General features: G+C 35.6%; 1 protein-coding gene across 2 annotated transcripts in view; it reads right to left on the bottom strand.

Annotated features, from left to right (window-relative positions):
- Positions 1-13,109, bottom strand: part of pcdh15b (protocadherin-related 15b) — a 459,821-nt gene that overhangs the window by 150,949 nt on the left and 295,763 nt on the right. For both annotated transcript variants that reach the window (XM_049464765.1, XM_049464764.1), the window contains one exon: positions 7,494-7,799. In XM_049464765.1, coding sequence (XP_049320722.1) covers positions 7,494-7,799 — 306 coding nt within the window. The remainder of the gene's footprint in view (positions 1-7,493; positions 7,800-13,109) is intronic.

Here is a 13,109-nt window from a genome sequence, read left to right as displayed (position 1 = left end):
CAGTATACTGCTAAAAGTACTCGCTCACCTGCCTTCACACACACATACAGTATAGAATGTATGTAATGTCCATCCATCCATCCATCCATCCATCCATCCATCCATCCATCCATCCATCCATCCATCCATCCATCCATCCATCCATCCATCCATCCATCCATCCATCCATCCATCCATCCATCCATCCATCCATCCATCCATCCATCCATTCATTTGTGAACATTCTTCCAGAACTCCAAATATCAGTGTGAACTAATTGTTAATCTGCAAGTACACCACACTAGTGCTGGAGACAGAAACACAATTGCTCAACATATTGCATATTTACTCACTAAATATTAGAATATTTCACATCTTAACATCTTCTGGGCATTTAAAGAGCATTAAAAATTCCCACATTCTGCTGTTTCTATCATTTTTAACCCTTGTGTGGTGTTCATATTTTTGTTACTCGTTTACTTTGTTACTTGTATTTAATTCAGCAAAATGAAGCAATTTTACATTAAAATGCTTTACACATGCTCGCTTCACCTAAATTGCAAGCAGTATAAACAGCTTACATGGTTAATATTTGCCCTTTACCTTTCTTATGTTACATTTCTTTCAAAAAGTGCTACTCTTTTTTTTATTAGTAGTTTTTTAATAAAATGTAAAAGAAAATGAATTAAACTCAAGATATGAGTAGAAAATCTGTTTAGTTTCAAATTTACAAATGAAGCAATGTTTATTAGCCCTTGGCCAAACATACTGTATGTAATATAAATGTGTGTGTGTGTGTGTGTGTGTGTGTGCGGGTGGGGGGGTGGGGGGGTGGGTACAGTGTGTGCGGGTGGGGGGGTGGGGGGGTGGGTACAGTGTGTGTTTATCGAAAATGTGTTTTGATATATGTTTCTCACAAAAAATGAGCCAATGCCAATGAGTTTGAGTTAGAAAAAATATTTGTTTAGTGTCATTTGATGAAAAATGAAAACGGGTCCCACAGACCCGAACACCACACAAGGGTTAAGAGATGGAGAAAGCTAGGAACAGGATATCAGGATAAAAGGTAGCAGAGATAGAGGGCATGGCAGAAATAATCAATGACTAATTGACAAATCACTAAAATTATTGTCGGATTAGTTGATGACCAAAACAGTTATTGTTAGTCGCAGCACTTTCTTGGATTAGTTGCTCGATCTCCATTATTGACTATGCTAAAGTTTACATGGATGATTATTACATTCTTTATTATAACCACCACTACAATAATCACGCCAATAAACCTGAGCATAAAAACAGACTTTTTAATTTTTTTAAGATTTATTACTAATTTTCTTCCCAGGTTAGCTAGGCCATATATCCCTCATCACTAGTGATGCATCAACACAAGGAGGGTGAAGACTAGCACATGCCTCCTCCTCCTACACAAGTGAAGTCAGACTCCTCCTCTTTTTAAACTGCTGCTGACGCAGCATTACGGATTATCATCACAGCGTTAACGCTCAAAGGAAAGCGCAGCGACTTGGTTCTGATACATCAGCTCACAGACGCCTTGTGCTGATCTGCATCACCCTTTGGAGTGATGCGGTGAAAAAAAGAGCACCATCTACCCACCCAAAGAGAGAGCAAGACCAATTGTGCTTTCTCTGGGCTCAGGCAGCTGATGGCAAGCTGCATGACCAGGATTCAAAACAGCTCCCAATCATAGTAATTAATGTTTTAAAATATATATTTTTAGAATAGGATAGGTCTGTAAGTCTTCCATGTTTTTTTCTTTCTCCAGCTTTAAAGGCATTTTCCCTGCCACTCGCCTTGTTTACTGAAGTTTTTATGTTTTACCTGTAGTTGATCTTTTTCTTATTGCTGGTTTTCTGTAAAGCTGCTTTGTGACATCAAGTGTAAAAAGCGCTATACAAATAAATTTGATTTGATTTGACATTTACTCACACTCACAGTCTTCAGCATTTTTATTTGTATTTATTCTACCGTCTCGTTTATTTGTTATTTCAAATAAATAAACACTTACTTAGATAAATAGCTTTACACATCATTTTCTCAGTGGCCTCAGACTTTTGCCTAGTGCTATATTTGCAATATATAAACACAGAATCTGTGCTGTTTGTGTTATATGCATGCTGTGAGTGCAGACTGTGGCATGACATTACGTTTTTAGTATACACACAAAAACTACAGTAAATACAACACTGTTCAAATGTTACTTAAATACTTACAGTATTTACAATTAAATTAATTACAAACAGCAAATAATGGCCCATAATCCAGACAAGCTATTATCTTAAGTGCTAATACTTTTTATTGGTGCAATAAAAATGGAAAGCATTAGACACACCTTAAGTATTATTAGTCCAGTATTATATATTGTATTTTATTATTATACCTTTGCTTTATTATCATTGTCATATCTATGGCATGGTGTTGCCTTCAGGCAACAAACCATTTTTTTGGATTATTACACTGTTCCTTAAATGTTTTACAATGTAAATATTATGGTAATATATTTTATATGTATTAGTATTCTAAGCCTATTGTGTCTGTTTGGTATTTATTTACCTCCTAAACCAGATATTTTTAATTTATTGCCTTGGGACAGCAGTTAGAGTTAGATCAGAACTTGTTTGAAGTTAGTAAACTTAACTGTACTAAAATGGAACTATTTTAAATATACTTAAATAACATTTAAACATACTACTTCATGTACGTAACCCTATATTTTAAATATGCTTACGGTAAAATTAATTATAATCATTACATTTATTATTACAACTGTATTACTATTATACACTGAGTATATTAATAATCTACTAAGAATTGATGTTAAATATATTTACATTACAGTACAAATATGCCTTATTTTCCTGTCTTTTTTTGTAAGTAGCACACTTCTAGTATACTTTGTTGGGTATAAAATATATAATTTAATATACTGTACTACGAATGTTTAGCATGTTACAAATTTACTTTACTTTTTTTTTTTTTTAATTAGCATTAGTAATTTAATTTACTTTCTAAAAAGTTACACGATACACTGTACTTTAAGTGAACTACTGTAACAGCTGTTTTTAAAACACTTTGCTAAAAATGTACAAAAGTATATTTGGAAATAAGTATTTTAGAAGTATATTGACAATTACATTAAACTTAAAGTGTACTTCATAGTAGTCTATTTTTTTAAATACACTATATTGTACTTCAAATCAAATATCAAAGTTTACTTTCAAACATTTGATGAAAGGATAATATTAATGGGCTTTTAATATATTTTAAGTCAGTACACACAGTACATTTGTTTATATTTACAGCATACTTCGATTATTCTCAATATGTATGTTAAGTATATATTGAAAACTGAAAAACACAACAGCTATAATGGGACAACAACACAGTCCTGCTGCATCTTACAGAGCGGCTCCAAAGGGCAGTGGCTTTTCAGCAGTGTGTGGTGTGTGTTTGTGTGTGTGTGTGTGAGAGGGAGAGGGCACTAATCTGTGGGGGAGATAAGGCTGCAGTAAGGCCTCCCAGCCCATGTCATTGGAGGTCTGCCACAGATGGGATGATAGCTTTGTCACCACAGTGCAGGAGGAACCACACACACAGTCACACACAATGTTGGTTTTGCTTTCCTTGTGAGGACACATTCATTCACACACTACTAACTGGGGACTCATACTATAGATACAATACCAATACCGATACCGATACTTAGAATTAAGCGAATAGGATCATTATTTAGTGCCGTAGTTGATGGGTGTAAAATAGTGCAATGCAACAGTTCATTTGTTCATTTTGAGTCACATTAAATATATATATTTTTACTTTTCTAAACAAGCATATTTTTTAATATATTATTTAAAGATGCTTGTATGGGCTCTGAGTAATGCCAATATGATTAGGAGATTGCAGGTTCGAATCCCATTCATGTAGCTTAGCCAAATGTTCCATCTGTTGCCATGTCAGCCCTCCTTTTATAAACTCTTGCTCTGTACTTCTTCTCCAGGTGTTCTTAGAACAACCACTACCTCGTTTGGATTGTGGATTTGTGGGTTCCTTTGACACTTCCTTTGGAATTTTTGTAAAAAAAAAAGAAAAGAAAAAAAAAGTCCACAAGGCTTGTAAGGTCATGCTACGCTTTCTCAGGTCCTTACAAAGGTATCAAAACATGAACACACAGACACTCACAGGGTAATTCTAGCAATTACACACCTGTGGTAGCTCACCGAAGCCCCAGATCTCACTGACTCACACAGTAAATGAGAATATAGAGTCTCAGATGAGCAGAGCAGTGAATGTGTGAGGTGCTGAAGATGCCGTAGCGTCACTCCTTATGCAAATAAGCTGTTGCTAGCCATGCCATGTTCATGCTGAGCGTTTACCATACACGAAACAAAACAAAAGCTAGTTCATTCTTAACTGCGATAGAAGCACAAAACATAAAAAATATTTGAAAGAACTTGCATCTCCACCATCTGCTGACTTGCCATCGACAGTAGGTAAAGATCCCTCCCTCAGAAGAAGTCTGCTGGATAATCCTGGTGTGCATTGTCTGAGGTTCTCAACCAAAATTACAGAAATGGTGTAAAATCAACTGAACTAATCTTTAATAATAATTGTATTTGATTAGATAATTAAACTTTTTAAGTACACTTTTTTTTTTTAAGTACACTTTTTATTTTTGTATTTTTAATTATTATTTTACTACATAAGTGAAAACATATATATATAATAAGATTTATGACATTTTAAATAAGGGCTAAGCATTTAAAATCCTAAAAAAATCCAAAAAACCAACAGAAAACAGAAAAAAATGTAATGAGATGACAGATTAAAAAGGGTTTGATGAGTTAAATGATATGAGAAATTAAATCAGAACGCTTTGATCTTAGAGCTTCATAACCTTCACACCAGTTCACTATCACACATCTATCAAACCCTCTCAATCAGAACTCCGCCATCCCATAGTAATCAGACCGATAGAGAGGCAGAACGGGTAAATCAACCAATCAACACCAAGCGGAAATGAATCATCTGAATTCACGCACTTAATTTATTTATTTTTTTGTCAGTATGCATCTACTGGACCACAGAAGAATAGATATTACAGTATGATTAAATATATGATTTCATATATATATTGCGCTCAAGTTGTGTCGGAAATTATATTAAAAAAGATAAATGCACATGAAACACATGCTTTTTGTAAATAACAGAAAATACAAAAAGCGATTATTCTCACACAGGATATATAAATATATATATATATATATAGCAGCTGTCAAGAGTAATCTTATTCCATCGTTTTAGATCTTCTTGGAACAAACAACAAACAGCAGCAGCATTACTTTAACTTCAAATATTTTTCCTATGCATATTCAAAGTTCAGAGTTCAGAGTTTTTAAAATTTCTTTAATAAATGATTATATATTAACTATAATATTTATATTAGTGGTGTCAATCACTGAAAATAAATAAAAATCTTGATTTTAATGTTTTTAAATGCTGGTTGTTCCCTGTGGTTTTGAGAGAGTAAAGAGATACAGATGGGATAAAAAAGGGAGTGAGTAAGAGACGGGGGGGGGGGGGACAGAGAGAGATACAGAGGGGGTGAAAGAGAGAGCGAGTGAGAGAGAGAGAGAGAGAGAGAGAGAGAGAGAGATGGGATAGAGAGAGATACAGAGGAGATTGAGAGCAAGTGAGAGAGAGAGAGAGTGAGTGAGAGACAGAGGGGGGGAGAGAACGAGAGAGCAAGTGAGCAAGAGAGAGAGAGATACAGAGGTGAGAGAGTGAGTGAGAGAGCAAGTGAGCAAGAGAGAGTAATAGAGATACAGAGGGGATGAGAAAGCGAGTGAGAGAGAGTAAGTGAGCAAAAAACAGAGGAAAGAGAGAGAGACGGGGAGAAAGAGAGTGAGAGGTACAGGGGGGTGAGAGTGTGTGAGCAAGAGTGAGTGAGCGAGAGCGAGTGAGCGAGAGACAAAGGGAAGAGAGATACAGAGCAAGTGAGCGAGAGAGAGAGATACAGAGGGGATGAGAAAGCGAGTGAGAGAGAGTAAGCGAGCAAAAAAGTGAGAGTGAGAGATACAGGGGGGTGAGAGTGAGTGAGCAAGAGCGAGTGAGTGAGAGACAAAGGGAAGAGAGAGAGAGCAAGTGAGCGAGAGCGAGTGAGCGAGAGACAAAGGGAAGAGAGAGACAGAGCAAGTGAGCGAGAGAGAGAGATACAGAGGGGATGAGAAAGCGAGTGAGAGAGAGTAAGCGAGCAAAAAAGTGAGAGTGAGAGATACAGGGGGGTGAGAGTGAGTGAGCAAGAGCGAGTGAGTGAGAGACAAAGGGAAGAGAGAGAGAGCAAGTGAGCGAGAGCGAGTGAGCGAGAGACAAAGGGAAGAGAGAGACAGAGCAAGTGAGCGAGAGAGAGAGATACAGAGGGGATAAGAGAGCGAGTGAGAGAGAAAGCGAGTGAACAAAAGACAAAAGGAAGAGAAAGAGACAGAGCAAGTGAGTGAGAGAGCAACATACAAAGGGGATGAGAGAGCGAGTGCGAGTGAGCGAAAGGCAGAGGGAAGAGAAAGAGACAGAGGGAAGAGAAAGAGACCGAGGGAAGAGAGAGAGACAGAGAAAAAAAAAAAAAAAAAAAAAAAAAGAAATCAGCTTAATCAACAATCTAATCACAACTCTTTATAAATAATTACAACATAGAACACTGTTATTAATATCTTATTCATTTATTTTCTTTTTTTTTATTTATTTATATTTACTTTTATATGTAAGATGTGTTAATGTATATGTGTATGTATGTGTATGTATATTATATGTATTTGATTTTTATTTTTTACCTTTGGTATATTAACTTCTTGTCTCATTGCTTTGGCAAAAGTTGTTAATTGCAATTCATGCCAATAAAGCTTTTTTAAATTGAAAAAAAAAAATTGACAGAGCAAGTGAGAGAGAGAGCCCCATCCTACACTAAACCACCCTGCTTATGTACTTATGTACTTATATATATATATATATATATATATATATATATATATATATATATATATATATATATATAATGTAATATATTATTACATAAAATATATGTACATTAATTTATTGCTCTTTTTCATATGTTGTAATTTATTCATTATCCTTAACTTTTGTCATAATTTGATTATTATTTTTTGTATTTGTTGAATTGTTTGCTTTGGCAACAGTTGTTATTTGCAATTCATGCCAATAAAGCCATCTGAATTTGAATTTGAATTTGAGAGAGAGAGAGAGCGAGAGAGAGAGAGAGCAAGAGAGAGAGAGAGAGAGAGAGAGAGAGAGAGATAAACTTGTAGTACACTTGTACTGTATGCAGTGTGTTCCTGTATTATCTGTGACCAATCAAACATTAAATAAACCAAATCTGATTGGGTATCAGAATCATGGTGGTGCATCATTAAGTCAGGTGTGATTAATAAAGGGCCGGTTAGTGTATTTACTCTATACTGGTGTGTGTTAGAGTGTTGGAGACTCACGCTGAGCTGGAGGATGGCCACGCCCGCCGGGCTGTTCTCAGGCAGGATTACACTGTAGGACGGCTGGGAGAAAACAGGGCTGTTGTCGTCTACATCCAGCACATTGATGGAGAGTGTGAGGGTGGTCCTGCGGGGGTCCAGCGCTCCGTCCCAGGCCTCCACCACCAGCTCGTAGTGTCCCCTCTGCTCACGGTCCAGAGCCACAGCTGTGGAGATGTTTCCATCCACACTGATGCGGAAGAGGTCAGCGTGGGTCAGCAGCCTATAGCGCACCTGACCGTTCACCCCGAGGTCGGGATCAGTGGCCTGGAAGAGACACACACACAAATATGCACATAAACACTGGGAATGTAATAAAAAGATGTTAGACACAAAAGAATGAAAATAAAAAATGTGCAAAAAATAAAAAAAATATATATATATGTTTGTTCTTATTTAAAAACAGATCAAGCAAGGAGAGCACTGGTCAGAAAAGCAACCAAGAGGCCCATGGTCACTCTGGAGGAGCTGCAGAAATCCACAGATCAGGTGGGAAAATCCGTCCACAGAACAACTATTGTTCCTGCACAGAAAGCCATAAGATCTGATGTTTGCGGTTTGTAGCCACAAGCCATGTAGGAACAAAGCAAAACATGTGAAAAAGGTACTGTGGTCAGATTAGACAGAGTTGAACTTCTTAGCTTTAATGCAAAGCACTATGTGTGGTGGAAAAGTAACACTGCACATCACCCTAAACACACCATCCCCACTGTGAAACATGGTGGTGGCAGCATCGCATTATGCTGTGCAGATGCTTTTCTTCAGCAAGCACAGAGTTGGAAAGCTGGTCACAGTTGATGGGAAGATGGATGGAGCTAAAGACGGAACAATGCTGGAAGAAAACCTGTTAAAGGCTGTAAAGTACATGAGACTGGGAAAGAGATTCACCTTCCGGCAAGACAATGACCCTAAACATACAGCCAGAGCTACTGTGGAAGAGTTTAGATTAAAGAACATTCATGTGTTAGAATAGCCCAGACAAAGTTCTGATCTAAATCACACTAAGTTTCTGTAGCAAGACATGAAAATTGATGTTTACAGACTCTTTTCCTCCAACCTGGCTGAGCTTGAGCTGCTTTGCAAAGAAGAATGGGAAAAATCTCAGTCTCTAGATGTGCAAAGCTGCTAGAGATTTGCAGCTGTAAATGTAAACAGTAAATTCTAAAATCCATGGAAAAAAAACAAACATTAAAATATATTTAACTTTGTGGTTGTAGGATGAAAAAATAAAATAAATAAAATAAATGTATATGTTCAAGGGGTATGAATACTTTTGCAAGCCGCTGTAGATGGTCGCACCCATCCCTCACAAAGACTCTTCTCACTGATTTCACCAGGCAGATTATGCTTAAACTTATTAAAGCACATTCTCAATACAATACAAAAAAATTATCACAATACAATAAATCGTATATCATCATATTGCCCAGCTTTACAAAGTATCAGTCCTTCTATAAGAGTAATAAAATTAAAAGAAGGTTGAATTTGATTAAAAGTAAAACACAACACTGATTCTTAATCAATGCGATTAAGCATCTACCCTCATGTAAACAGTCATAAATCATGTTCAATAAGCATTCTCATCTTTCACTAAGAAATATTTAATATTCATTACTGTGGTTAATTAACCATTGTCAGCTAACATCTGCCTCTATGATGCACGTGGATTTAATTCACGTCTAGTTGTGCACTACACTACACTGTGAGAAAGTTTACCACCACACACTGATTAAGCTATTATGAATAAATATCACTTTAAAATAATGATAGTACATTTATAATGTAATACCCACTTTAATTCATTTAATGCTAACCCTAAGTAATGTTTATCTGTATAAGGTTTGTCTGTAGAAAAGTACTAATAACTAGTTTTTATATGCAGTAGGTTAAGTTATTACAGGTGCGTCTCAAAAAATTAGAATATTATTGAAAAGTTACTTTATTTCAGTAATTCAATTAATAATGTGAAACTCATGTACAGTATTATATAGATGTATTACACACAGAGTGATCTATTTTAAGCGTTTATTTTTTTCTTCTTTTATTATTGATGATTTTGGTATACAGCCAATGAAAACCCGAAAATCAGTATTTCAAAAATGTTTAATATTTTCTAAAGGCAATGTGGGCAGTGTGCCAAATCCTGCTGGAAAATGAAATCTGCACCTCCATAAAAGTTGTCGGCATAGGGAAGCATGAAGTGCTGTAAAATCTTCTGGTAAAACATTTACTGACTTTCATTTTCCAGCAGGACTTGGCACACTACCCACACTGCCAAAAGTATAAATTGGTCTTATATAATATTCTAATTTTCTGAGACACTGATTTTTGGGTTTTCATTATTCTCATTTCATTATATTTTCATCATCATCATCAACAATAAAATAAATACATACATCTAAATAATAAATAAATAAAAGTTCACATTTTAAACTGAATTACTGAAATAAAGTAACTTTTCAATGATATTTTTCTTTTTTTGTGATGCACCTGTATATAATAATGTGATTCAGTATGTGTTTTTTTTTTTTCATTTATTGTTTATATATTTAGTTGTTTTCTCTAAGGTTAGGATTCTTTAAGCTGAGGTTGCACTTTGTTAACTAAACAAAGCACAGGTATCTGCCACACCATACCTAATGTCTACTGTCCTTATCTTAAACATCATCTTATTGGCATATTACAATATACCTTTATATATATATATATATATGTATATATATATATACGTATATATATATATATATATGTATATATATATATACGTATATATATATATATATATATATATATATATACATATATATATATATATATATATATATGTATATATATATATACGTATATATATATATATACGTATATATATATATATACACATACATACATGTTTATATCATGAAAGTTAATATAGAGACACCTGCTTTACCAGCGGGAAGATCAACAACAACAACAGCATGATCGCTGACGGCCTGCAGTGCATCAAATAAATACACTATTAACCGCCTACTGACACCTGCTCTCTCTCTCTCTCTCTCTCTCTCTCTCTCTCTCTCTCTCTCTCTTTATCTCTGTCTCTCTCTTCTGTAATTAAATTTAAACATGGTTTGCCACCGGCTTCATCTACTGTATCAAACCTCGTTTTTGTGAAAAAAGCTTTATTATTATTATTAATTTTTTTTAATGTTTATGGAACTTCAACTGTGATTAATCACACCTGTTCTTTCTTTTCTTAAGTTTTTATAGTGGATAGTTACAGTAAATGTAAATAAAAGAATGAATGTATGAAATGTAAAACTCAATTATATTTATATTAGTGGTGTCAGTTACAATACTAGTATATACAGTACTTGTATGTTTGACGGGAGATGAAACGAATGTGGGTCTCTGGAATAAAGAATGCATGATAAATTGGACAGAGAAAACTTTTTTTTTTTACTTAAATAATAATTATAAATCTCAGCTTGGTTGTAAGGATTTCTGAATAAGATCTTAATTAGCTGAGTATAAAAGTGCGTTTTACACACCTAGAGTTGTTTTTTATGGTCTGGATCTTTTGATGAGTTTGTTTATGGAGCGTATCTCCCTCTGTTTGGTTTGGTTTCACACAGGCAGAAACCTAAACGCATCATTTGAACACTAGTGGTCCTGTTATTTAAATCAAATAATATTGTCTGGATTCATTGAATAGATTTTTTTTTTCAATCGATTGACACCACTAAAAAAAAAAATAAAATAGTGGGCTTTAAGGGTGAAGTAAATGTGTAAAATGTGATCCTACATTTTTTTTAAGTCTATTACAGTCATATGAAAAAGTTTGGACACCCCTATTAATCTTAATCATTTTTAGTTCTAAATATTTGGGTGTTTGCAACAGCCATTTCAGTTTGATATATCTAATAACTGATGGACACAGTAATATTTCAGGATTGAAATGAGGTTTATTGTACTAACAGAAAATGTGCAATATGCATTAAACCAAAATTTGACAGGTGCAAAAGTATGGGCACCCTTATCATTATATTGATTTGAATATTCCTAACTACTTTTTACTGACTTACTGAAGCACAAAATTGGTTTGGTAACCTCATTGAGCTTTGAACTTCATAGCCAGGTGTATCCAATCATGAGAAAAGGTATTTAAGGTGGACAATTGCAAGTTGTTCTCCTATTTGAATCTCCTCTGGAGAGTGGCATCATGGGCTCATCAAAACAACTCTCAAATGATCTAAAAACAAAGATTGATCAACATAGTTGTTCAGGGGAAGGATACAAAAAGTTGTCTCAGAGATTTAACCTGTCAGTTTCCACTGTGAGGAACATAGTAAGGAAATGGAAGACCACAGGGACAGTTCTTGTTAAGCCCAGAAGTGGCAGGCCAAGAAAAATATCAGAAAGGCAGAGAAGAAGAATGGTGAGAACAGTCAAGGACAATCCACAGACCACCTCCAAAGAGCTGCAGCATCATCTTGCTGCAGATGGTGTCACTGTGCATCGGTCAACAATACAGCGCACTTTGCACAAGGAGAAGCTGTATGGGAGAGTGATGCGAAAGAAGCCATTTCTGCAAACACGCCACAAACAGAGTCGCCTGAGGTGTGCTTTTGCACATATTACTGTGTCCATCAGTTATTAGATATATCAAACTGAAATGGCTGTTGCAAACACCCAAATATTTAGAACTAAAAATGATTAAGATTAATAGGGGTGCCCAAACTTTTTCATATGACTGTTTTCATATTTGTTGTCTCAATATTTATTGACTACCAGTCAAATGTTTGGACACACCTTAAAGCCAGTGTTTTTTCTATGTTCTAATCCAGGAACTACTCAATTTAGTAAATAAAAAAAATGACTTTTGACTGGTACTATGGACCGGTACTTATATCCTATTGCGTGGATCAGATTTGATGGTATGAATCCAGACCCTGGCAGTATTATCATCGTCTCACTGTTTTTACTGTCTGTATCTGAAGGAACCTCATTGACACTCAGGCTAAAGCTCTGGTGCTCTTTTTTGATAAGCTCTGCTCCAGATCATCAGACCACCTGCTGACATGAATAATACAGCAGACGAGATAAAAAGAGCGGAAACACACACTTTTACCAAGTTTACACCCAAGACTTTCATTCCCTGCCAAGCGGGATCGCCGAGAGAGGAGCAGGAATGATGATGTGAAGGTGAGAGTGTGAGCGGATGATCGATAGCAGAGGCTTTGTGAGAGGATGTGCTCCTCCTTGATGCTTCCAGTGTTTAAAAATGTTTAAAAAATCACTATTAATTGCCGACACAAAAGATCGAGTCAAGTTTTATTGCAGATGTACATGAGCTGAAGAAAAAGAGAGGCTGCGCTCTGCAATTAAAGCAGAAGATTCTTTGTAATTAAGAGATAAAAAGCTTGAGTATGTCAGTGGAGTTAATGGGAGCGTAATTATAGAACTGGAGCTGACGTCGTCCTTTTCACATCTCTCCACCGGAGTCTGGGGAAAAGTTTGATCTGATGTGGTAATTTGTGTCAGATCACAATGTGGCATTACAATTAAACGCTGAACTTCCAAAGTGCCAAGCACAACTGC

Source organism: Astyanax mexicanus, chromosome 15, assembly GCF_023375975.1.
Source record: "Astyanax mexicanus isolate ESR-SI-001 chromosome 15, AstMex3_surface, whole genome shotgun sequence".
In the NCBI taxonomy this organism is placed as follows: domain Eukaryota; kingdom Metazoa; phylum Chordata; class Actinopteri; order Characiformes; family Acestrorhamphidae; genus Astyanax; species Astyanax mexicanus.
The sequence above is the reverse complement of the archived record's forward strand: the minus strand, read 5'-3'. Positions and strand labels throughout refer to the sequence as shown.